At 52.2% G+C, this 25923-nt stretch overlaps 4 protein-coding genes across 4 annotated transcripts; 1 reads left to right on the top strand and 3 right to left on the bottom strand.

Moving 5' to 3' along the window:
• Window positions 1-7325: 7325 nt before the first annotated feature.
• CCOS01_01377 (malate synthase) lies at window positions 7326-9390 on the bottom strand (the record flags this gene model as incomplete). Its single annotated transcript, XM_060449573.1, has 6 exons — window positions 7326-7383; window positions 7540-7770; window positions 7860-8102; window positions 8162-8319; window positions 8381-8958; window positions 9030-9390. 6 exons carry the CDS (start codon window positions 9388-9390, stop codon window positions 7326-7328), a joined length of 1629 nt encoding a protein of 542 aa, XP_060321011.1.
• A 214-nt stretch (window positions 9391-9604) lies between these two features.
• On the bottom strand, window positions 9605-9958 carry CCOS01_01376 (uncharacterized protein; the record flags this gene model as incomplete). The annotated part of the gene is made up of 1 exon (XM_060449572.1): window positions 9605-9958. One exon carries the CDS (start codon window positions 9956-9958, stop codon window positions 9605-9607), a length of 354 nt encoding a protein of 117 aa, XP_060321010.1.
• A 1820-nt stretch (window positions 9959-11778) lies between these two features.
• On the bottom strand, window positions 11779-15671 carry CCOS01_01375 (uncharacterized protein; the record flags this gene model as incomplete). Its single annotated transcript, XM_060449571.1, has 5 exons — window positions 11779-11999; window positions 12065-12373; window positions 12434-14178; window positions 14230-14949; window positions 15001-15671. The coding sequence occupies 5 exons, from the start codon at window positions 15669-15671 to the stop codon at window positions 11779-11781; spliced, it is 3666 nt and encodes a 1221-aa protein (XP_060321009.1).
• Window positions 15672-17192: 1521 nt separating this feature from the next.
• On the top strand, window positions 17193-20771 carry CCOS01_01374 (RecF/RecN/SMC N terminal domain-containing protein; the record flags this gene model as incomplete). Its single annotated transcript, XM_060449570.1, has 5 exons — window positions 17193-18476; window positions 18527-19417; window positions 19467-19539; window positions 19590-20325; window positions 20402-20771. The coding sequence occupies 5 exons, from the start codon at window positions 17193-17195 to the stop codon at window positions 20769-20771; spliced, it is 3354 nt and encodes a 1117-aa protein (XP_060321008.1).
• Between the last annotated feature and the right edge of the window lie 5152 nt (window positions 20772-25923).

Raw genomic sequence — 25923 nt, 5'->3', positions numbered from 1 at the left:
CATGGATGTGGTGGCCAGTCGATGCGTGTCACAATGTGGAGGGCAGAACAAGCTCAAGAATGGTGGTCGGAGGCTTGATAGAGTTGAGTTGGGGGCGATTGAAAGGCAGACTTGCCAGGGTACACTATCCAGGCGGATGGAATCGAGATCCGAGAGTTTGGTCGAGGCTGCAACGGTCAACAAGCCATTGATGCAAATGTGCCATCATGTTGGAGGCGGTTCAACCCAAGAGGCGGTTTCTCCGCCGATGAGGCACGGGCAGGGAGGTGGAAAAGAAACAGAATAGGTCGCGCCTCAAGCAAGTGTTTGAAGAAGGTCGAGGTCAACCTGAAGATCAATAAGGTACTGGCTCAGTGGCCCAGGCAAGCCGCACCCGGAATGGAAGCGTGCACCTGCAGCATAGGTAGGTAAGGAGGCATTTGAGTAAGGTACTCCGTGAGGCGGGAACCTTCCATTTCCCTCAAACATCCTCAACCCATCCCATTGGAAGGGTTCGTATCAGATCACGACTTCTTACATAAGGCAATCCGGAGGACGTACCTCAGGTATCTCAAGGTAAGTTCGTACCCAACGGATGGAAGCAAGCACGGAGGGCACCACTCAGCGCCCACTGCCCAAGGCAAGGAAGGGCGTGCTTGTGGGGCAGTCCAGACGAACCAGGAGTCATGGCTTCAACTCTAAATCCGAGCATGGGAAACCCCGGCCCACTCCCCGTCCAGCATCACCTGTGACAGGAGGTCCTTTCTTTGACCATTCATCTGGGCGCCATGTCTGGGGCAGGCAAAACCCTCCTCAATCATTGATGGCTCTTCACCTTGGCTTCCATCACGTTTGTTTGCGTTTCCTCTGTCACTCTTTCACTTACTCCCCCCCTTCCAGTCCCAATTCACTCATACTGACCACAAGCGCCCGTAATTGTCTCATTGAGCCAGAAAGGAGGCCCAACCTAACCTCCTGAAATGCACTGCACAAACCTCCGGCTTCCATGACCCGGTAGGCCGCACTGACGCAGGCCAATTTGGCATTTGCGGGCGGCCACTCATCGACACCTTTTACGGATACATGGCAAAACTGCCAGCCCGCCATCATCTCAGGGTCCGGTCCCGCCCAACGCGAATCCTACGCCTACATCAGCCAATGCCTACCCGTACTTGTTGCGTTTTGCCTGCTGATCCATAGTCTAGTACCGTTTTTTTCATCCTCTCCTTTCTGACCATCCAAGGAGACGCCCGCACCAGGAGTGAATAGCTCATTGCCCGAGGCGCCCCCCCCCCCCCGCTTCTCGCTCCTCGCCATACCTTTCCAAGAGAGGCTACCGTTGGACCGGACTAAATGGGTCTTCTTGCCTTAGATAGAAAAGAGCTGGTTCTGACATTAGACTGTCACTTTCCGGAGGGCAGACGCTGAAGCAAGCCACTCGACCCGAGCCATTGGACCCCTCGAGGATCCGACGCCTCCTGACGCCCCGTGCTGCGGCGGCCGCCTGCCATCTCATCTTGAGGTTGCACCTTTCCCGGGCCAACTCCGCTAGTGACCCAGCTGTCGGGTTGAGTGAGCACGGCGCCTCAGGCTGAAGGTCACGCAATGAATGGATCACAAAATCGCCTACCATGACCAACGACTAACAAGTGAAAACAACCTTACCTTGCAGGTTACAGGAACTATCCGTGAAGCGTTTGCTTTCATCAAACTTGGCCCAACGCAGAAACGGCTTTTGCCTTTTACACTCCACCAGACGACCTAAGCCGCTCGGTCAGCTTCGCCTCGATCCACCCCATCCCGTCTGCCATCGCCCATTCCAGCACACTCAGGCCGCCCGTACATGTTTCGACCTCATTCAATCCCCTTAGCACCAACAAGCTAACCTCCCTTGCTTTGCCCTGATTGTTCCTCCCATCAAAGACCATCCACTCTACCTTCCCGTGCCTGTCTATCGGAGAATTACCCAATTCGGTTTTCAACTGCTCACACCTCTCCCCCCTTGCCCTGATCACAATCGCCTCTCTCACGAAGCTAACCAACACCATCATATCCATTCGTGCCAGTCGCGCAGTTGACCATGGCATAGTCAACTCTGCCACATACGTCGACAATACTAAATGCCATGCCTATCGGTCTCTGACAGCGAGAAGTCCTTGTTGAATCCCAGGTGGTCTGCATCCACACAGGAAAATGAGAGACAATATAGACCGCAAGCTCGCATAAGCGCCACCAACTCAACGGCGCTGCCGCCGCAATCGTGGCCGCCGTCAGACCTCAAACCTACTACTTTATTGCGCCGCAAATCTGGCGATTGCCTACCTATTAATGCGCCCAAAAACTTTGATGCAGCTAGTACGGTGTTCATACTCCTCAGCCCTATTCGCCTCATATCTATTCTGTTAAAGTTCATTGCCAAGGACCTCAGCCATGGCTTTTTAATCCAGACAAGTTACCAAACGCAACGACTGCCTCCTTTGCTCATAGCGTTACCTTAATGGAACAAGAATGGCTTAAAACCATAGATCTTGTCTCAACTATTATCTATCATCGTCGGTTTTGCATGTAGCGGGATCGACGCGAATGAGCAGAACTGAGCTTGAAGTGCTTTGTCTGTGACACGGCGGCAGCCTCTCACATTGACTCTATAGGATGATTTTATGACCGAATGGTCAAAGTGCTCCCTCTGCTTGTTATCGTCTGGTCAAAAGAGAAGAGCTATATCAACCGTTCGGTCTTGGCTGGGGATCCTACACTGCTACAGTTACCTAGACTCCATCCAGGATGATTCATTACATCCATGACCTTGCAAGTAGCTGAAGGAACGAATACATTGCCATCTGTGACGCGATTCTTCTGGCCTGACCCTTGTTCTCGTTTAAAGCCCCCAATTTCTGTCTTCTTGGAGAGATGTCTCTTTAGGTCTGTCAGTGTCATTGTCCATAGATGTTCATCGGGCCACGCACTCGCAAAGACACGAGTCAACGGCGTTAAAGAAGTTTCGCCATGAAAACTCGATTCTCTACCAAGTTGGCTAATTACTTCTTGCGTTTCATCCTCGACACGCAATTCTCTGGCTCCTTTACTGTGTCGTACACGATATCTCATCATCAAAATGAGATGAAAGAAGTGGGCCACATTGTCCTCCAAAATATTTACTTGACTTGGGCTGAAGTAACTTTCTGTGATAGATAAACCTGGGTCCCAACAAGCCAAGGCACCTGAGCTTCTTGAGTTTCTCAAGAATGATCCAATTTCAGGAAAGCTCACCTATTTGAAGCTTACATCGTCGATAAGTCGGCATACATCTCCTATCTAATGCGTTCTGATACCTCTGCCATACGAGATGGCTTTTGACTTTACTGTCACAGCATGCGCATCACAGCCTCGAGGCTTTGTATCATGTCCCCAGCTCAGCCAGATACTTACTCTAATTATATAATCATACTTTGGACTGTGATCTCTAGCCTCTGGTCTTTGGTCTTTGGTCTTTTCTTGAATGCCCGAGATTTCAATTACCAACGCCACAAATTCTCTTCAGCTACTTGTTGTATATTGAGACCTGAATATCGGTCGACTCGCAACTATGTGTCTTTCGAGACTATGCCCTGCTGAGCAAAGGCCAGAGCAGAATGACAAAGTTCGGCTTCTCATCTCACATTACCGATGACTTGTTGTATTGATCTCTGGTGCCACCTATGTCTCTGCTACAACTATACCATGGCACCACTGACCCCATGAGGTCGACCGGCAGAACCCATCTTGCTGTGAATGTTGACGACTACGTCTGCTGTCTCGGGAACCACATCCACTGTACCGACGAACACCTTTGAACACATGGATTGCATGTCTCAACGACTGTGCTCCATTGAATAGTGCCGAGTTTGTTGTCGTATGCGCCATCATGTGTACTCTCGCATCATGACGCTCCTCTTGATACCGGCATCGGCCAAGATAATACCTGAGACGCAGCATTGCTTTTGGGAAGACTTAAAGACAAACCAACACGGCAGTATCGACTGCAAGAGGTCCACCGCTGGTCTCAAATCCACTCAATCTATCATATTTCGACATCTCAGAAAGGGCCGCGCCAGTAGCGGTCAGTAACACGCAAAGGTATTGGGGGGCAGAGAGAGGTGTTATTCAAATTGAAGGTCTTCGACCCGCTGTCTACTCAATACACATTGAGCAAGTCATAAGAAGAAACCCACGATACGGCTATAAATCTGTGGTTTGAGCCATGGATTTCTGAGGCGCAGCCTTTCGTCTCACTTCAACTCTCGATTGAGGCCCTGTTCCTTGCATTACCCAGCTTCGCGGATTCTTCGCCTCCCGTCGAAAAGCAATGCATGTTTGATTCAGTTGACTGGACACCGACTGAGAGTCCATATTTCTTCTTTCGCTCACCGGCTGCAAGGTCTTCCAACGATCGGATTGGCTAGCTGATCAGGAGGAGACTGACCGCCGCCAATGAAGGACGTTTGATGACTTGTTCATGCTCGTAAAGGCAAAGGGTCACTATCAACGAGCGATCACGGAGGAAGTTGGCATCGATGTATCTCCTTGCTGCATGTACGCCGGCCGCTTACTAATTGTCCTGTAAGACAATCGGCATATACGAAGATGAACACCCTTTTTTGGGGGTGTCATCCGATTTACGGTAAATTTGTTCAACATGTCTCGGCCATTACTCCTGACATGACGTCCTAGGTATCGCCTATTGTGAATATCGAGAAAAAGTATGCGTTAGATCATCCTCGCGCCGTTAAACATATCCCTCGGTAGGAAAGACAAGACGTTTCCACCAAGCAGTCGCCCGGGCAGGGAAGAGAAGAGGCTTAAAAAAAAGGATCTTGTCTGGTCGCTCGATGTCTGTTTTCATTAATCTAATCAACGTGGCGGAGGTGGATATCTTCCCATAGGAGGGGCAAACAGATCAAGACAGCAACTGCAGGGTTTCTTCTCAAAGACGTAAATCGTCTTGTGGGTATGTTGCAGTCGATCTCAGTGGAGGCCTACATTCAACGTCCCTCTCCCGTCTTCTTGCTTAGCGAACATCGTGGCGTTCAGATCCGAGACAGGAAAGTGAGATTGAAGTACGCTCAAGACACCGTCCGCTTTCTTTCTGGGAGATATATTCCCATCGGCCAACGTGAAACTCTTTCCCGATCATCCTGTTGCCCGGCGCCGACGTCCCATTCCCTCCCGCTATGCCGTCTCGTGACTTCCCTCATCCATATCATAAATGACCAAAAGGAGGAAGGGGCGTTGCCGAGGTAAAAGAAACCTCCCATATCTCACCAACGCCCAAACGACCAAGTCTCAAGACACATTCTCTCCTTCCCTAGAACCAGCAGGATATCACGTATAGGTAGGCGTCAAGTAGCGTCCGATGCGGGTTTCAGAGGGAGACCAACCATCGTTGAATCATCACTCTACACAAGCCTACTCGTTCGTCATCTTATCATCGAAGAAAACGACTGATCACAATCTTCTCGATGAGCCCAGACACCCGAATCTCGGCGGCCGATCCAAGCATAAGAAACTCTTCAACCAAAGAAACAGCTCAACATATTCCCGAATTCGGGTACATGATGCGAAAGCAGACTTCCAACAGGAAGCCCATCACTGCCATTCCTACGCCGGCGATCCGATATCGCGCGTCCGCTCCACTCCGAACTGGCCTAGGCTCCCTCCACCCCGGGATCCAGACTTCTTTTGCAATTGAAGATGGCGGAGGTGGATCAGCCGACTCATCTCGGGCGTTGGGAAAGGGAACCTGCTGTACCGACTAACCCGTATCTCCGGGACCGGGTAGCGATGACCTCTGTTGGTGGCGATAGAGGCCATCGCCCTGTCGAATATGGTCTATCTACCCTTCCCTTTTTGTTTCTCAACTGACGATGCGATAGGACGAGGTTGTCTTTGAGTTTACGCACTCATCAAAGACGGCCCGCTCCGCCCCAACGACACCGCGGCATCTACTTGTGGGCAGCACATCTGCTCGACCATCTACACGCCGCTAAAACGCCCAATTATGACATGTCGATATGATAGACGACGCCGGACTCCGGAGTCTAGTGAGAATTCCGTCTTCTTGCCTTCAAAGGGGCGTCCTATACCATGGTCGCGTTCAAACCATCCAGCAACCGGACTATACCCCCTTCTCCCATCCCTTCATCCTTCACAGCGCCGCCCCATCGCGGCCCGCTCCTGGAGAACTCCTCAGGAAATTTCGAACCCTGGCGGCCATCCGCGCCTCTTCGAAGCTTTCTTATTCCCTTCACCTTTCCTTTCCTATACCTCTGTTAACAAGTCAAGTATCCCCAATCTCACCGAGGTTTGGGGGTTATTTCAAACTCCCTAGCTCATTACTTTAATCACAAGAACAACAACTGTAATGTATAAGACGTCATTGATAACAAGAATACGGCCTTCCTTCACACCTGACTGGACCTTGAAAGCGAACCGGGGTCTCAAAAGTAGCCTGCATGAAGGGTCCGCCTCCACCTGATTATCTGTATAGGTGCACCGTATTTCTTCTTCCCTCATCTTCGACAACCGAACCGTCGTCCACACAACTCAGAACTTACACGCCCCTCACAAACGCACAGCCCAACAGTTCTCCAGGTATGTCGATCCCTCAGGAAGTATTCATACGTGACGAGCAACGGCTTGAGAAGGGGCCAAGGCAAAAGAAGAAACCGAGTGGCGGGGTCCACTACAGACTCCATTATCAGCCTCGTGTCTCGCCAAACCGTGGACTACGTTCAACCACGGAAGACAGTGGCTATGAGCCATGAGATCCACAAGCACACCCCGGGACCAATAACTTTCGTAACTCTCGGCTGCAGCTGTTCGCCTCAAACCTGGCTCCAACTTGAGCAAGTCAAGCCACGGATCTAGGTCCGGGTTCACTCACACCGAGTAGTGCTTCTCATCCATGGCCAAGCCCAACACCTCAACTTATCGTCTTCGTTGACGTGTAGACTCTGGAGAATTCCGGACCCCCCTCTGGACAAACTCAACCGAAAGCCACGACGCGGCCTGACTATTAGTGGTATGGAGGGGGTGTGTGACTCATGAAATAAGAATCAATTTTCAATCTCATTCATTCTTACATTCGTAGACCCAATACATCAAGCAGATTTCCAAATTCTGGCCGGCGAATTTTCGACCCAGATCCTGCCTTTGCCCCGAGACCCAACCCGTTCGGTGAAACAACACTTCAAATGTCCCCGGTATTCATCCCGTCAAGAGGCACCAACCAGAAGATCGATTACGCACGACATCTCGCGCGTGACCTCCTTCGCTTCGGAAGCGAGCTATCAACTAGCCCTCCCGGTTTACAACTTGGAAGCAGGGCGTGCGCTACCGACGACGGTGATCTCATCGTAAAGAAGACTGTTGGTCAAGTCAGAAACGTTGTTCCATGATAAACCAACACAAGCGGGTCAAAGCCACGGGGCGCAAAGAGAAAGCCCCGAAGAAGGACAAGATAGCGCCGGTGGTGGTGGCGGCAGCATTGTGGGAACGAAATATGGTATGATGTAGACTTACGTGGTCAGGAAATCGGCATAATCTTCACCGGTGACCTGGCCGGCAAAGTACTGCGCGGCGAGGTGATACTTGTTACCCTTGGGCGCCTTGCTGGCAAGCTCGTCGGCGGACTCCTTGAGGAGCTTGAGAGCGTAGGCCTTGTCGACCTTCTTGCCCTCGGCGGTGGACACGCCGTGCTTGACCCACTGCCAGAGCTGAGAGCGAGAGACCTCGGCGGTAGCGGCGTCCTCCCTATACGCGCGACATGTGAGCTTTTTTTTCTCTTGATGATGTGATTGATGAAGGGTACCGGGGGGGGGGGGGCAGTTTGTGGGACTTACATGAGGAAGTTAATGGGAACGCAGCCAACGCCACGGATCCAGGCCTCCATGTAGCCAAGGCCGATGTTGAGGTTCTTCTTGATACCCTCCTCAGTGATCTTGCCCGGCACGTTCATGTTCAACAAATCGTTCTGGCCAATCTTGACGTCCTCACGGCGGACAAAGAGCTGGTTGGGCGTGGGCATGTTCTTGTTGAAGATCTCAGAGGCAATCGAAGCCAGAGCAGGGTGAGCGACCCATGTGCTTTGATATTATGTTAGTAGCTAACTCAGTGTCATGAGGCAAGAATACAGCCGACTCACCCGTCGTGACCAGCGCGCACCTCGCGCAGCTTATCGGCGCGGACGCCTTCCATCGCCTTGTCATTGGCGGCCTTGTCGTCCTTGATGGGAATCTGGGCGGCCATGCCGCCCATGGCGTGAACGCCTCTCTTGTGGCAGGTCTGGATGAGGAGTTTGACCTACGACGAGGGTTAGTATCTCCTCTATAAAAGGCATGCGAGAGGGCGCGAGGTAACTCACGTAGGCATCCATGAACGGGCTCGTCATGGTGACGGCGCTGCGGTCGGGCAGAACGAAGTTGGAGTTGTTTCTGAACTTCTTAATGGTGCTGAAAATGTAGTCCCAGCGACCGCAGTTGAGGCCGGAGCTGTGGTCTCTCAACTCGTAGATGATCTCGTCCATCTCAAACGCAGCCAGGATAGTCTCGATCAGAACGGTTCCACGAATGGTGCCACGGGGAACACCGACGTAGTCCTGGGCGAGGTTGAAAGCGTCGTTCCACAGGCGGGCCTCAAGGTGGGACTCCATCTTGGGGAGGTAGAAGTATGGGCCAATGCCAATATCGATGGTCTGACGGGCATTGTGGTAGAAGTAGAGGCCAAAGTCGAAGAGAGAACCAGAGATGGGCTCGCCATCAACGGTAACGTGCTTCTCCTCCAAGTGCCAGCCACGGGGTCGAACAATCAGAGTAGGCAGGGTACGGTCGGTGCGGAGCTTGTATTCCTTGGATCCCTGCTTAAAGTCGACCTTGCGGCGGTTGGCATCGTACAGGTTCACTTGGCCGTTGACCATGTTATCCCAGGTTGGCGCGCTCGAATCTGTGGCAGACGATTGTTAGTACAGTATACCATTGAGGTCGAGTGCGTCTTCCGGTGTGGCACAAACTCACCCTCGAAATCAGCCATGTAAGTCCAAACATTCGAGTTCAGAGCATTGACGACCATCTTGCGATCGGTGGGGCCGGTGATCTCAACTCTACGGTCGACCAGGCCGGGAGCCGGCGGAGCACCCTTCCATGTGGAGTTCTCTCTGATGTGCTTCGTCTCGGGGAGGAAGTCGGGCAGGACGCCACGGTCGAGCTCCGCCTGGCGGAGCTTGCGACGCTCGAGCAGTGACTTGCGTGTGGCATTGAAAGAGCGGTGCAATAGGGCAAGGAAAGCGAGGGCATCGGGGGTAAGGATCTTGCGCTGGGCATCCGTGACGTTGCCCAAGACGTTGACGCCTTGAAGGATTGCTTCGGTGGTAGCCATTGTGTGTGTATGTGAGTGTGCGAATATGTGTGTCTCTTCACTTCGTGATGGTGTTTAGTGTTGGGTAGTACGCAAAATAGTAGGATCTCCCGGTCGGCGACTGTCCTGGCTGGTAGTCGTAGGAAGGTTTTCACGTGTAAGGGGAATGTGCACAAGCTTCGTCGTGAGACAGGACGGTTATGGTAAGCGTAGTACACGGGGTATCTTTGGTTTTTCAAGGAGAACAAGAGCAATTGGATTGGGATGGAAGAAATATAAAGGAGAGGTGAGGCTGGATGTTCTGGAAGAAATAGACGGAATAAGTAGGCTTGCTGGCTAACGGACGAAGAATGCAAGGCACCATGTAATTATGAAGAAGACAGCTCCCGACGGGGGTTTTGGCGCGTTGGACCTGGGCGAGTGCCGTCGCAAGCTCGGCACAGACGAGTCGAGCGAGGGGTTGGCCGGCGCCCATCATCCATGACAAGGGCAGGAATGATGCATGCGCAGACTTCCATTGTGTAGACCAAGAGAGGAAGAGGTAAAAAGAGGGACCTGGGGAACCTCTCGGGATCCACCCGAGGTACATGCAAATTGGCGGAATGGTAGCCGAAGGGCAAAGTCCACTGGCTGGCCATCTTTTGTACCGGGATAGTATCATGACACTTTAGTCAGGGACCCAGAAACAGCTAGTGACCATACCTGGGTCGGCAGTGATCGGGCTGATTCGGGTGGATGGAGAGCTTCACAGCCGGACCGCGGGGAGAAGAGGGGAAGGAAAAGATTCGAGAGAGGCGCCCATGCGTTGTGGTTGATGTTGGAGATCGGGTTACAAAGGGAGGTTCCTTGGGTTCATCAAGGAGAAGCAGTCGCCGGACGCTTGTGAAAGTGTGGGGAAAGAGTGAAACTAGACCTCCAAAAGAAGCCGACGGGAACCTCCAAGTCTACCTACCTACAGTACGGCCAGGAAAGTGACTTTGCATGTGCTCCTCCAGCTTGCTTCATGGCATGTACCGCACTATGACCCTTGCCTTCCATGCGCTTCATTCTATGGTAGTCGAGCTCGGGTTCTGATCCGAGTGAGAAGTGAGCCCCAGCAGCAGTGACCTCATTGCAATACCTCTGGCCAGTCTTATTGGGCTGACAGTGACATGGGCATCGCATGGCGGGGTCAGAATGCGATAAGACTTGCAGAGAAAATCGGCAGCAACAATGGCCATCTCTGCCATCGACCTTAATTACTACAAGACTACTTCAACCAACTCACTCAATTGAATCTCTTACTCGATACAATCGAGCAATTATGTGCAAATTCTTTCTGCCCCAAGTCATGGCCTTGCGTGCTTTCACAACCCCGTATCCCAACGTAACCGCCCAAAAACCCCAGTTCCCCAAGCCGAAGTCGGATCCGTCCGCGATAAGAAAAAAATGCACTGTCGCCGCCGGCGAAAGCCATGCTTGATGGGGGCGAGGCCCGCAATTGAAGCTCGTCTTCGTCTCTGGGGTAGGTAAGAAAAGAATAAGGGTCTGCCGCAGATCCACATACGGATGCATTCTCAAAATTGGGACGGTGAATTTGTTGCGTATCAACTCCCCCAAGCCTCGAATGGGAGCATGATTGAGAGTGAGCAACAAGCAACCTGAGGGTATCACCAAATCGGCACTCGACTCTACCTTGACATGCTAAAAAAACCAATGCTCTCTCCACTTGCCGAGCTATTATGACGCGGGACACATGGATCCTTACCCGTGGCTCGAGCTCACCTCTAGATCCGATTCACCGAGCTGCCGAGGTCTGGCAGGCGTGCTACCCCAGCTCCGCGTACTCCAATCAGCGCCCTCGTGCATGCCGACAGTTTCCGGCCCTTGCCGTCACCTAGAACGACACACATTGAGTAAGGTATTGAGAACATAATAGCCCTCCTTTGTAATGTAATAGCAATCAACTTTTTGGGTACCTATGCAGCTCGACTCTATGAACAATAGCCTCCTTGCCTCTCAGCCATACAAAGAAACTGTTGATGGCTGAAGAATAATCTCAATCATCGGACGGAATCTCCAAACCACCCATCCATCGTGATATGGATATAAACCTCAGCTGTAGTGCTGGGAAAGCCATCCAACCACAGTAATTATCCATCCTCCAGTGCCTCCAATGCTCTCCAAGGCCTGTGATGTCGAGCTGCATCCGCAGTCCATGCTCACATTGAATCAATCCTTATCCTCCGAAATGAAAATGCCCAGCCTATGCTTGATCCCAGGTATGTGACTGGCAAGAAAAAGTGGTAAAAGAAAAAGCAGAATCATGGGGGAACCCGTCGATCCTCAGTCAAGCAACCTCCCGAGCCGGTGCCCCAAAAAAGAATGTCGCCGCCCACGTTCTGACGCCAAATGCAATCTCGTCCATCCTCAGGAATTGAGCGTTTTGATCATCATCTTCTCCTTGGACTTGTCGGCGACAACCAGCTCTCGCTTTCCGAACACCATTCGAACCGTGTCCACAACCTTGTGGAAACTACTGGCCGCCCCGCGCTCTTGTGTAAATCGTACAATGCAGAGGGGACCCTTCTTCCCGTGCTCAATCACTGTCATAATCTCCGCGGCAAATGCAACTTCCTTCATGCCTAAGTCTGCGGACGAAGTTAGTAGGGAGAGAAAATAGGGCTTTCCCATGGGAGGGTGGAAAATGACTTACAATTCTGCGCCCCAACTCGGGCAAACACAATGTTTCTCTCCTTCTCGACCTGGATATCTTTCATACCATAACGTCGCCAGTCTTTGAGGAGGATTACCATTTCCTGCCGAGCTCGCTTGCGTGACATGACCAAGCACACGTAGCTCGTCGCGGGCTTGACCCCGAACAGGCGAGCCAGCCAGTTTTGATGAACCGCAATTGTTCGAGCTCCCTTCTCAGAGCCGTTCCAGCTCTTAACTGATTTCCGGCTCGCTTCGTGTCCGATAACTCTTTGGTTGTCGGGAGAGGAAGAGTCATCGTAATCTGGACCTGTGACACATGTTAGTGAGGCATTCTCAATGGGTACAATATTCGTAGTTCGTAGCTCACCCGCGATCGCCATCTTCCCCTCTGACTTGGCCTTACTGCTCTTCCAGAAAAGCAAGCCGAAGCCCTTCTTCTTGGTTGCAACCGGGGGAAGATGCTCGTGGATCTTTGTCTCCGAGCGGCTTGGGGCTGTAGACTGTGTTGTCATGCTGTATGCCTGGGTTTCTTGAGTTGCCTCGGTATTGATACTACCCTCTCTAGAAGTGCTATCCTTTGAGTATCGCTTGAACCACGAGGACTTTTTCTGCTTTGTTGTGCCACTTCCATAAGTAGTAGCAGATGGAGTCGATGGTTCATCTGTACCCGACGCACCATGCATATAGACGTAGCGCTCCTCGACATGGTCCTCGTAAGCTGGTCGCTCGGCAGTCTTCTTTCGCACGTTCAGAGGTTTCGGGATCGGACTCGTTGCACTGGGGGAGTTGACAACACGGATGGTATCTCCTCTTTGGACCAGATAGTCAAGACCATCATTTTCAGCGTATCCGCCAGGGGTCTTGGGCGGGGCAGATACAATCCTGTTTCGATCAGCATCTCCCCAGTGGGACGAAGACTCTGAGTCTCGCCCGTTCTCGTTGATTGCCGGCAAGCGACCAGTCACCTTGCTTTGACTATGTGTAGGTGCGGATACAGTACGGCGATCTTGCTTAGGAAGCAGAGTAGGAAAGCCTAGACGATTGACTTGATCAACAAACTTTCCGACCCGGCCAGAATGCTGTGCATCCTTGGGATGGTCGTAATTCTTGCTAGGCCTCTCAGATTCCGAAATCGAGGATGGCGTCGATTTAGGAGGCGGTAAAGGCGGCAAGGGTCGAGTGTCCCATGGATGGTAAGGATTCGTCAAAGTCTCGGGAGAGGGTGTTACTGGGCCCAAAGACAGACCCGTAGACTCTCTCTTGATACCACTACTCTTGTCTTCCAAAACCAGCTCTGTTGTCTCATCGACAGATAGGAAGCTGTTGAAGGCTTCATCGCAGTCCTTTGCGATGCTGTTGCTGAAGTGCCGAACTTCCTCGTTCACAATGACAGCTGGATCCTGAGGCTTCACAATCTTCAGCTTTGGTCTAGGTCTGTCCATCATAGAAATGCGCTTTGGCGGACTCGTGGGAGATTGCGGTCTCTTCAGGTAAGTTTCCTCTCCAATGACGCTCGGGGCACCTCGACGACGCTTGTCGGCGTGGCTATCGGTAGACTTCTTTCTTATGTGAGAAAAGTCGATACCTCGCTTGTGACGGGAAGCCGGTCTGCTATAAGAGGTTCCTGGTCTGCTGCTATGGAGCGAATTCATTGAGCTGCGGGGGGACTGAAAGCGGCCAGAGTGTGTTGTTCGCTGAGAGTTGACGCGTGAGTGACGCAACGTCGAGCCTGTCTTGATGCGTGACAGTTGCGATGTCTGTGTATTGTCCCGCTTCATGGAGCCGCGACGATTGCGATGAACGACAATCTTTGCATGGCTTGCCTGAGAATGCCCTCGCATAGGCCGGCTTGAGTTGTAAGGATCGTAGCTCTGAATTGTTCCATCATCTGTCTCCGCAACATGGGAGATGACTGTGAAGCGCGACACACTTCTGCCCGTTCCGTCTGCTCTGGGCTGGTTGAACTCGACAGTGGATACCCTCTTCTTCCAAACAGGTTCGTGGAGATGATGGTAGTCACTAGGAGACTGAGACAACTCGGGGAGGAAATTCTCTAGCTGCTTCTGGCGGTAGCTGTGAAGAAGCCAGTAGAACAGCTTCTGGTCGTTTTTCCTGGGTCAAGTTAGCTTTTTGCCAAATCAGCGGGCCGGTGAATCTACATACGCAGAGTCCATGAGCTTCAACTTGATCTGATGTTCGGTGAGCATGTGCCATAGTGACCGAAGCTGCCTAACCAGGTGAGGGTCAACTTCATGGGGCTTCAGCGGAGTGTAGTGAAAGCCCTTGCGAAGATCGTTGAGCTGATGGTTGTTGCCAAGATCGTCGAGATAGTCGTACTTCCGAATGAGTGGATGCTGCCACATCTCCTTGATGCTGATTCTTGTGTCAGGATTGGCCACAAGCATGCGACGGATGAGATCTTTGGCTTCAGGGCTCAAGAAATCTGGGATCTCGTATATACCCCTCTTGGTTTTCTGTAGCAGTGCACCAATGTCGGGGTCATCGAAGGGCAAGCACGCGGCTAGAAGGGCATAGAGAATGACGCCCAAAGACCATATGTCGGCTTTATCTCCTCGATAGTGCTTGTGCTTCAAGAGCTCAGGGGCAGCGTAGTGAGGACTGCCGCAAGCCGTGACAAGTCGGTGCTCCGAAGATTGATGCAAAGCGGCCATGCCAAAATCGGCAATTTTAACCTTGTTATCGGGTGTCAACAGGATATTTTCGGGCTTGAGGTCTCGGTGGCAGATGTTGAAGGAATGACAATATTGAAGGGCGCTCATCATCTGTCGAAAGAGAAACATGGCGCCTTCCTCAGTGAACCGACCGTTGGTATTGATGTAGTCGAATAAGTCGCCTTGTTCAACATACTCAAGTACCAGATAACTGTTCGAAAATTAGCTCGGGACTCGTCTATATGCGATAGTGACAACCAACATCTCTGATCGATTCTCCCAAATATCATACACCTTCATAACGTTTGGGTGATCGACCAGCTTCAAGATGGCCACTTCTCGCTCGATCGAAAGAGGCACACGCATCTCGCCATTGATCTTCTCGGGCAGACTGTCGTCGTAGTCGTGAAGTTGAGCGAGACTGCCGGCTTGGATCAAGTAGGCTGTCTTCTTGGGCACAATTTTGACGGCTGCCAATTCACCAGACAAACGATGCTTGCAGAGTCTCACGCGAGCCGATGAGCCCTTTCCGAGGGTTCTGCCCAACAACCAGGGACCAATGTGTGTCTTGTAAGCATAGCCGCTGCTTCTCTTGCTCGATGTGGTCGTGGAGGCCTGAGATGCCTGGGACATGCGCTTCGACGGATCGACGTCATGGGATGCTCGCGCTCTTGCAACAGCAGGGTTACGAGCGGTAGGTGGACCAGCCGAAGCAGCTGTGGCTCTCGCTCCAGAGACCGGCGGGTCATAGTCGCTGGTGTAGCGTTGGCGATCCGAAGCCGCAGCATTTTGGGAATGACCGGTGTTCTTGTCGCGTGACTTTGATGATTTGATGGGGATTTTGGATGAAGCATTATTGATGCGTTGAGTCGCATCCGCAAGAGGAGCCCGGGCTTGAGCGGCCGAAGCCCTCGTCCGACCAGTCTCGGACATTGCAGCGGTAGTTCCGGGGTCGCAGTCAGAACATGATCGGTTTCGAGTACGGCAAGTGGTGTTGTCTACCGTGTGTAAGGCGTTGAAAGGGGAGATGTTTGGGAAAGGAGATAAAGATCCTGGATGGACTAAGTGAGTGAGAAAGAAGAGAGGGTGATGAAGGCCAGGATCTGAACGAATGGATGGAATTTTTGATAGACTGATTGCCAAAAAAAAAAAGCCAGACGATACCGAGAGGGTGGTGTGTGATGGTGTTTGAAGGTGTTAGAAAGAAAGGCAGCGCGGATATCCGAGTGGTGACGGGGGAAAAGCCCAAGACGCGCAGAGTCAAGGCAGAGGTGTTGTGGTGGGAGAAGGGAATGCAAGTGGGAGCCAGGGTGCTGGGGCAGGTGAGGCAATCGGCAGAAAATAGAAGGTTCGAAGGGAGACAGCAGACAGACGTTGCCCCCTTCCAAGGAGCGACCTCGAGGCCCGTTGAAAGGACGAATACAGCAGCGGTCAGGTCTCACTGGGGTTCACGCTCCGAAGTAGCCAAGGGCGACTGGAATGAAGGCGGAGCTCTAGAATTCGGCCACTAGACATCTCACCTGACGTTGGAGAAGAAACCAAGCGAAGGAAACAAAAACTCAAGGCGCTCATGGCGCTCTTTTCTGAGTCTGTCACCCACCACCACACTTGCCTCCCTCGGACGTCATTTTTGGTTTCTGGTCATTCTTATCATCGTTGATTATCGTGGCTATCTCATTTACGAGTGTTGCTCTTGCTAAAGAAATTTTTGCTCTTCTTTATCTGCGATCGAAGTATCATTCAGAGTACTTACATACGTGCGCTCCATTGTTGTTGGTGACAGCTGCCTCTTTCTTCTGGCGTACCTACAATCACATTGTGGACAGTCCTATGGATGAGTGGAGTCACACCCACAACCTCACTTACGAAGCATCCTCGACAGGTGTCACCACACCTTGCGAAGAAAACTGACGAAGGGTTTCATCAGGTGTCAGCGAACATTCCTGAGAAGTGGGCCATCGGGGCGCGATAGACGACGTTGGCCGCATCGGACGACGGATCAACAGCCGGCTGATGTTAAGGGATGAAGTTGGCAGCCACCCGCGGCACTGGAATCCGTGCGGACCTCAGCCCCACTGAGATGCACCGGACGGGACCTACCTACGCTGGAGCGCACGGCAGCTGAGAGCCCCACCAACCCCACCACTGTTACCACCTTGCGCCGGGCAGCTACATATCTGAGTCTTAGCTAAGCGCCTTCCTCGGTTCTTATGTAATCGGACGCTCCTTAGGTAGCTCTTTCCTCAACGACGAAGGGAGCCTACAGGGAGTGTGGCGCGCGGGGTGAGATCCGACGCGTCTAAATTAATTACTTCGCGTCGCACTCGACGTCCACCAACGCCAACGAGGTAAGGTAGCCTCCCTCAGATCGGCATCGCCCTTTACCGACTTTACCGATTTCTTTACCACACACACACACACACCTCTGCTTCCAGAACACCACATCGACCGGAAATGCCCTCCCATCCCTCAAGTCGTCGCAGACGACGCGACATCCAGGACGACGATTCAGAACCGCGTTCCGATGGCTCTGAAAGTACCAAGCGCCCCCGCCTGAGCCGACACGCCAATAACTCCGAGGACGACGATGATCACGAATTACCGAACGGATCTCGTACAAACGGATCTAAGAGCACATCGAGCCGAGGCGACCAAGATGGCTTTTCGCCTGGCGCAATCCGCCGGGTGAAAGTCGAGAATTTTGTCACATACGAACTCGCCGAATTTTTTCCTGGTCCCAACCTGAATATGGTGATTGGGCCCAACGGAACGGGAAAGAGTTCGCTCGTCTGTGCCATCTGCCTCGGTCTTGGCTTCAGCCCGAAACATTTAGGGCGCGCAGGCAATGTCAAGGAGTTTGTCAAGCACGGGAAGCCTTCCGCTATCATCGAGATTGAACTGCAGCGCCGACCAGAGGACAGATCACATCACGTCATCCGGGTTCAAATCGACCGCGAAAGAAACAGTCAGAAATGGTGGTTGAATGGAAAGGATTCGTCACACAAAGCTATACAAGGGTTGATGAGGGATCTGAAGATTCAGGTCGACAACCTGTGCCAGTTTCTACCACAAGACCGCGTCGTTGAGTTTGCTTCCGCTACACCAATAGACCTACTTCACGAAACTTTGCGTGCTGCAGCGCCGCAGCAGATGCTGGACTGGCAAAAGAGCCTGCAGGATCTTCACAAGGACAGAAAGGAGCTTCAGCGTGGGACCGACTCCGCTAGCGACCATTTAAAGCAACTCGAGGATCGACAGAACTATATGCAGCACGATGTTGATAGACTTCGCGAGCGAGAGGAGGCCCTGCAAAAGATTGTGGACCTCACCGATGCCAGAGCGGTAGCGGATTATCTCGAGTCTAAGGCCCTCTACAAGGAGAAGAGGCAGCAGGAAAAACTTGCCCAGAAAAACTTGCGAAAGCTTGAGCAAGAGGCTGCACCGTCCCTGCAAGCTGTTAATCAGAAGCAAGTGTATCACGAAAAGGTGTCGGCTGTGGTTCGCAGTCGGAAAGAAGCTCTACGGCGCACAGAGGCTGCGGCCGATGCAGCACTCAACAAGATTGAGGATGTTGACGAACAGGTAAAGACAATAGAGGGCAACATCGAGAGTAGCAAGAAGGGATTCGAATCCAAAAAGCAAGAGCTAGGCAAGATTCGAAGCAAGATAGGGCTTTTGGAAAATCAAAAAAAGAACAAGCCGGCAGAATTCAATGCCACAGAACACAACACCCAAATTGTAGGTCACATAGCCTAATGTTTGGCAGTGCAAACTGACATGGTCCTTAGCGAGAGAAGGAGCATCAACTTCGAGAGCTTGAGGCCGAATCCCGTCAAGCTGAAGGCAAGCTTCGCGATATCAAAGAACAAGGGCATGCCAAGACACATATGAAGCAGGCGCTGAACCGGGAGCTTGAAGGCCTTCATTCTCAACAGGGTCAGATGCTTAGCTTCATCCAGAAGAAATGGCCCGATGTGGCCAAAGGCTATGCTTGGCTTCAGGAGAACACGGACAAGTTCGAGAAAGAGGTCTTTGGGCCACCCGCTCTCTGCTGCTCAGTCAAGGACGAACGGTATTCGGATCAGATCCAAGCGCTGCTACACAACGACGATTTTCTGTGTTTCACGGCGCAGACTCGCGAAGATCATAAGAAGCTCAGTCATTACCTGTACAAGGTCATGAGTCTTTCTGTCAATGTTCGGTCAATCCTCAAGCCGTTGCATGAGTTCCGCCCTAAGATGAGTCGGGACGAGGCGAACACCCTTGGACTAGACGCATTTGCACTGGACATGATCACTGGGCCAGAACCGGTGCTCGCGATGCTTTGCAATGAAAAGAAAATCGATGCTTCGGGTATCGCACTCAAAGACATCAACGACGCCCAATATGATCAAATCGTCCAAGGGGAGGTGATCAACAACTGGTCGACGGGCCGGCAGCTCTACAGAGTGTCTCGTCGCAAAGATCTTGGTCCTGGAGCGGTTTCGACGATGACCAGGGGCATTCAGCAAGGCATGTTCTGGACCGATCAACCAGTCGATGAAGCGGAAAAGAGCGAAATCAAACGCAAGATCAGCGAGGTTGAGGCAGAGTTTGACGCTTTGAAAGCTCAGAACACCGAAGTGCGAGGCCAGATAGCTGGTTTCAACGACAGGAGAAATGAGATCCTTGACGACCTTGTAAGTCACATCACGAGCACTCGAGACCGTGATACTAATCCGGTCCCAGAAAACACTTAAGGAAAGAAAGAATGAACTCCAGAGAGCCCACAACGCTTATCAAGCGATTCCAGTCAAGCTTGGTAAGCAGCTTACCACAATACTATCAACGAAGATGCTAATCTTGACACAGAAAGTGAGAAGAGAGCTTTGGACCAGAAGAAGGCGGAGGTCGAGGAGGCCCGATCGGCCATTCAACAGTTGGGCTTTGATATCGACAAAGCCACGATACGCAAGGCCAAGACCACCTTGCAGCATCACGCGGCTATCGCGGGGGTTCGCGCAGCACAAGAGGCGCTGCTAGAGGCTCAGATCCGTGAAATCGAGGCCAAGTCTGACGTGCAGGGTCTCAAAGCTAGGAACAATGAGCTTGTACAGATGTTGGAGGACGAGAAGCGCAATATTGCTGCCTTGACCCAGGACTCTCAGCGTACCAGGCAGCGAGCTGAGGAAGCCCAGGGCAAAGTCATTGAGATTTTTGCCCAGGATGAGACTAGGAAAGATCTTCTTGAATCTCTGGCCAAGGACAAGAGCGTCGAGGACGTCGAAAACGAGATCGCAGCCGAGCAGCACACGATCGAACAAATCCATGTTGCGAACCCAGGAGCCCTGCGCGAATTCGAGACGCGGGCCCGGGAGATCGAGAAGCTGCGCTCCAAAATGGAAGCGACCACGGCCAAACTCGACCATCTCAACCGCCAAATCACAAAGATTCGCGAGAAGTGGGAGCCGCAGCTCGACGAACTAATTAGTAAAATCAATGACGCCTTCAGCTACAATTTCGAGCAGATCAACTGCGCTGGCGAGATTCGGGTCCACAAGGACGAAGACTTTGACCAGTGGGCCCTGGATATCATGGTCAAGTTCAGGTACGCATACATCCCTCGCTGAGGAGTCTTGCTGTCTTTGTTTGTGCCAAGATTGCAGTTGCTAACGATGACACAGAGAAAACGAGACTCTTCAGCAGCTCAACCAGCATCGCCAGTCCGGCGGTGAGCGTGCTGTTTCGACCATCTTTTACCTGATGGCTCTACAATCAATGGCGCAGTCGCCCTTCCGGGTGGTTGATGAGATCAACCAAGGTATGGATCCTCGTAACGAGCGCATGGTGCATGAGCGTATGGTGGAAATTGCCTGCCGTGAGCATACGTCGCAGTATTTCCTCATTACGCCCAAGCTCCTCACGGGTCTCCGATATGACCCTCGAATGCGCGTGCTCTGCATTGCGAGTGGCACTCACATGCCCAAGGAGGGCAAGAAGCTCGACTTTGCTCGCTGTCTGAAAAGACATAAGCAGCTCACGGCTGGCGCATAAGGGGTTCACTGCCGGCGGTGTACGAAAGGGTTTAGTCAGTATCTATGTGGCGTTATCGGCGTTTCGGGGGACAGGTATCAGTCAAGCAAGATACCCTCGAATTGATCTAGATGATGGGATTGACATGTAAAAAAGGGTCGCGAAGGTCCCAAGCTCGGAAGCACAGGGATGGGTCCAGAAGGGTGGATTGGTAGACAGACAGCTCAGGGCTTATTCCGAGCCCACAGAAGTTATTCTGGTAGCATCTATACCGAAGACAACTTACACCATTTGCACAAGCGCAAGACATGTCGAGTGGGGAGCCTCGACTGGGTAGCGAAGACATGGTCAAGCTCAATGGTGCAAAGTACTCTATCATTACTCCGACTTAAGGATATCTTCGGGATAGCTTCATGGCGTTTACAAACTTAGAGCTCTTCAATATTGACAACAGCACTATCGGAATACGACTGGGTTGGTCGTCTCTGTGGCTGTGACCAGAGCTCGCCTTCTCCTCGATCTGAGCAGTCAGAATCAGGCCCGACCCGAGGCGGACTTTGATTACTTCCCCTTGCATCTAACCATCTGAAATAAAAGCACATCACTGAGACATGGTAAAGTGGTTACTGCATGGGTATCCACGCCCTCTGAATCTAGGTATCACGTAGACGAGGACGTTCGTCAATCTGGGGTATCTTGGAAGAGCACAGGATATCAGTACGCATGTGTTGAAACCCGATGAATATGTTCCCGAGCTTTTTATACAAGTGTTAAGATTGGACACGCACGGCTCGAAGCATACCTCGCTGGTTGAAACATGGTTTTTTCCCCCTCCGAGTTTAGTAGCAATGGTTTGATACCAATTCGTCCTGCACACGTATATCTTCTCGTATCTGACTGATCTGATTCCCCCTCGGATTATGTGTAGGGGACGATGCGTCTCTCCGGTGCTTACACTGGGAAGTACTGAGAGGGCCACGCACTCAACCCGGAAGAAGTGCCGCACGGTGAACACAACGATGCTCTTATTCACGCCACAACACTGCTTTTCGTCTATGACATATCCAGATACGGATGCGGCTATAGCAGTATCTCAAAGCGTAGTGTTTCTGTCAGTACTCTGAAATCACATCTAGGACCCTAGGTTGATCACGGCTTACGACGCATCGACGATGTCAATAAAATATTCAGTCTGTCTGGTTTAATCATGACCGACTGGGCAAGGGGAAAGGATGAACTGGTTCATAATCTCCGCAAGTACTTCAGTATCGTATTCCATCTTGCTGTTCCCGCAGCCACCGCTACTTGAATTCGCGTCGTCCTCGAGATATTCTGTGGTTCGCGACCTGGAAGACCTGAATCTAGTGTTGCAAGAATTCTTTGGAACGATGTTTACAGGCCCAAGACCGTGATGCTTCCCTCGGCCTCCTCTCTGCTACCCTGATGCCTTTCCGGCCCCTCTGTGTCAGACTTTTTGTCTAGTCGGTCCATCGTCAAGGTTTTTGCAATATTTGAGCAAATGGCCGTGAAGGCCCGAGAGACACATGTCTCGCGATGGAACTTATGCTCTGCTCGTGATAATTCTGCTATTGCTCCGGCTGGCTGAGCATTAAACCCTTCTCGTCCATTGTTACATCCTCCTCAAGCATTCTCTGCGAAGGAGAAGTCAAACGCTAAGACTGGCAACTGGTGTTTGCGTCCACGATGCAATTGTACATGCCCACATGATGCATCAGTATTCGCCATGGAGTTGGCAGGATAGTATCATTATCTACGACTCCTATGCTCATTCTCTTTGGCCTCGTATAAATAGACAAGTACAAGGGCAAGTCAACCCTCTCTTGCCTCTAGAGACTCCTACAGCAATCCACCACCTCTCTCGGTGTCGGCATATGCACAGATCTAGGTCATACCCTCACATGCCCCGCCGCGACAGGTTTACTGAATAACGATCTGCTGTCCGGATGCTAGTTTCTCCCAGGCACCGGAGGATCCTGGCCTGCTCCTCTCTTCAGTGATCTGTCGCTTCAACACGGGATGTCAAGTCCATCCAGTCCACTGGCTGACTGTCGAGCCGTAGTCCAACTTCATGTGTCCGAGAGGGGAGGTACGTGTACAAAGGCATCTGCTCCCCACGACCCGCTAGTCAAGAAGTCGACAGTTATCCAATCCAGGAAGGAGAGTTGTAGGCATTGAAGAAATGTGTCTCGTTTACGGTGACGCATCGGTCTCGAATCGTAGGTAGGGATATAGGGCTTCGTACATCGATCGGGATTTCGAGTTGGAGGCGTTGTCTCTTCTATCCCCTCACGTCGACATCGTTTCTGGGACTGTGTGTTCCTAGGTAAGTAGTGCTCGTCGAGTATTGTATAGCAAAGTGAAGGTGACGATGTGTACCACGAGTCGCGATACAACAGAGACCACTCCCCAAGACCTCTCCAAGGCGGTAATCAGCTAGGACAGTCCGAATAACCTGCGACATACTTCGTTCGCCTAGGATCTCGTCAACCCGAGAGAGAGGCAACAGCAACCTGGATGTGTGCGAGGACAACAGCATCATCCCATGTTTGTAATCCCAGACACCGCGCCCCGACAGACTGGCCGGACCGGTCGTCGTCTATCAGCACCTTCACCCCTTCGGCCTGTCCGGGCCGACCACGTAGTAGCAGGATGGAGCCAGCGCATTCGAAGTCGTCCTCGACATCGAAAGCAACCATAGGAACCTCCCGTCTGAGGAGCACCACTTCATGATAGTAGAGTGTTATTCCGGTAGACCGCTAGAGTATTTCTTCCACCATGTTCGATACTCCTAACTCAAGCTGTTGTTGACTGGTATATCGACCTCGCGTCCCATTCGAATTGACCACCATCATCCATCCAACCCTCATACGGAAAGGCGCTCACATGTTCGGTGTGAAGAAGTTTCAAATAGTCGTTTCGTAGGTCACTAGGCAGTTCGAGGAGCGTCGGATCGGCAAAAACCGTCAACTAGCGGGAGAAACAAGCTCCAAAAAGGCCAGAAAACAATTCAGGTCGGCAGTGGCAGCAGAAGCAGCAGCAGTTCGCATCTATATCTGAACAAGACAACACACAGCCCACCGGCAAGCGATATCCGGGGAAAGGAAAACCTGGAGAAAAGATAAGGGGCCCCTCGTTCCCGCCCAGACCGCCCATCTTCCAGATAAGAAGGTGCGCTTGAAACAATCCCACGCAGAGCATAGATAAAGAACAGACACGACGAAGGGCGCACACTTGGAAAAGAAGAAAAATGCCTCCATCCACTCCCCTCCCGCCGCCAAACATGCATAACATCGTACATGTGCGCGCTGCAGGGCGAATCTTCAAAGGGGAAGCCATCTCCAATGCCTTCCCGCTACGGGCAACAGACTGCGGCAAGGGTGGGCACGCGAGCAGCAACCAAAGAGTCTGGAGATAAGAGGGGAATGCCTCGCAGATACGCCTCGACATTGAAGGGACGGCGAGGCCAATGAAGCGTGGGCAGTGTTTCTGGTTCTTACACAGCACGCCCTGATCTTTTGGCAGATAGGGCAGGTCCGAGGAGAAGATAGAGGAGAGATAGACAAGGCAGATAAGTCAGTGATACCGCGACAGGGAGACGATTGCGCACGCGAGCCGATCTCTGGCGGCATCGCATTGCTAATTTGTTAGAAAAATGGTGCAAAGGAGTCAGCTGCCCTATTTGGGGCAGGTCGTTGTTGGCCAAACCTACACCTTGATAGATCTGGCACCAGATAAGAGGGCAACTTATAAGTCGTCTTCATTCCCCCAATATTCTTCTTTCGAACCAGACGTGCGACTACCGATATGCAGCAACGACCACTTCGACCAAGCCGACGCAACCTCTCATTTCACCTATGCGAATCTCTTGGGCTAGGAACCGCTTCAGAGAGGTTCGCCGTGATAGACAGGCAGTGGAGAGGACAAGAGAATTCAACCATCAAATCACCACAACCCCAAGAAGGGTTAATTGGCCCGAAGTCGAACCTGTTTGAACGTCACAAGACAACTGCCGTCTTTCTTACCGCCTAGGAACCGTGGTAGGCGTCATGGTGGAGGACATGCGCCCCTGAAGCATGGAGGCCGTGACTTCGCCTCAGTTTCCGTAGAGCGAAGTCGAACTGGTGATCTGGTGTTGATCACCCTGCCCGCCGCACGCCACAGGAATCGAGGTCGCAGCTGGCATGCTCCCTGCCCTGTTTGGGTCGCGAGAGTGAGGACGGAATTGAATCAGACCCCCACGCGGGGCTCCTTCATGCCTGACCGGTGCACTCGAGGGTTTCACGGCGGACGCAACCCTTTTCAGACTTGATCGACCATGCGCTTGTCGCTCTTCGCTCCTTTGAAAAACCATGGTCGTTAATATCCGACACTTTTGAGAACCGGCAACCAACTGAAGCCTGAAGCTCGCAGGTCGGCCGACTTTGCCCGATGGACCCTTGGAACCACGATGGATCCGGCACGGCACCCAGGAGCGACGCAACAAGATTGTTCCACAACTTGTGACGAACATAGGCACCGATCCTCGGCCGAGAGCTCTGCGATTCCTCTGGATGACAATTGAGAGTGGTTTGGTTGGCTTCGTTGATCAGCAACGAGCGAGGAGAGGCACACGACAAAAACCCGCAGGTTGGTGACGGTGGGGGGCACGCAATTTGACCGAGATTGCCGGGCCCTAAAATATCCATGTGGGGGTAGACTCGATAAGAGACATCAGTCAGACCAATAGGCGGTGGCTGACCGGTCCTTGCTCTAAACGCTCGCTTCTCTGTCGATTAGCAGATGCATGCCAGCAGGGAACCAAGTCAGGGAGCCGTTGCCCATTCTAATGCAGTAGGCTCGTGAGTCGTGCCGCTTTCTCCATGCTGACCCAGTTGTCTTTTGGCAACTTTGTGGTGGCGTTGCCGGGGACTTTGAGGTCCACCTCCTTCCGACTCACCGCCATCCACATTAACTTTCAAACTACGGAGCACATCGCGCCGGTGTTAGCAGAGAGCCATCGGCTCAGGTCCGACAATTCTTCGAGAAGGCTGACGGGCAGTGTCAGCCTGTCAAGACTCCTTCTCGCGTAAAGAGCTGCTGCGTATTATGTGGCTGCCACACCTGTTTGGTAGGTTGAAACCGCCGCCGCGGTGCTTGTGCGGTGAAATACATT

This window comes from Colletotrichum costaricense (genome assembly GCF_030867565.1).
Source record: "Colletotrichum costaricense strain IMI 309622 chromosome Unknown Scaffold_1.1, whole genome shotgun sequence".
NCBI lineage: Eukaryota > Fungi > Ascomycota > Sordariomycetes > Glomerellales > Glomerellaceae > Colletotrichum > Colletotrichum costaricense.
This window is presented reverse-complemented; position numbering and strand designations above follow the sequence as displayed.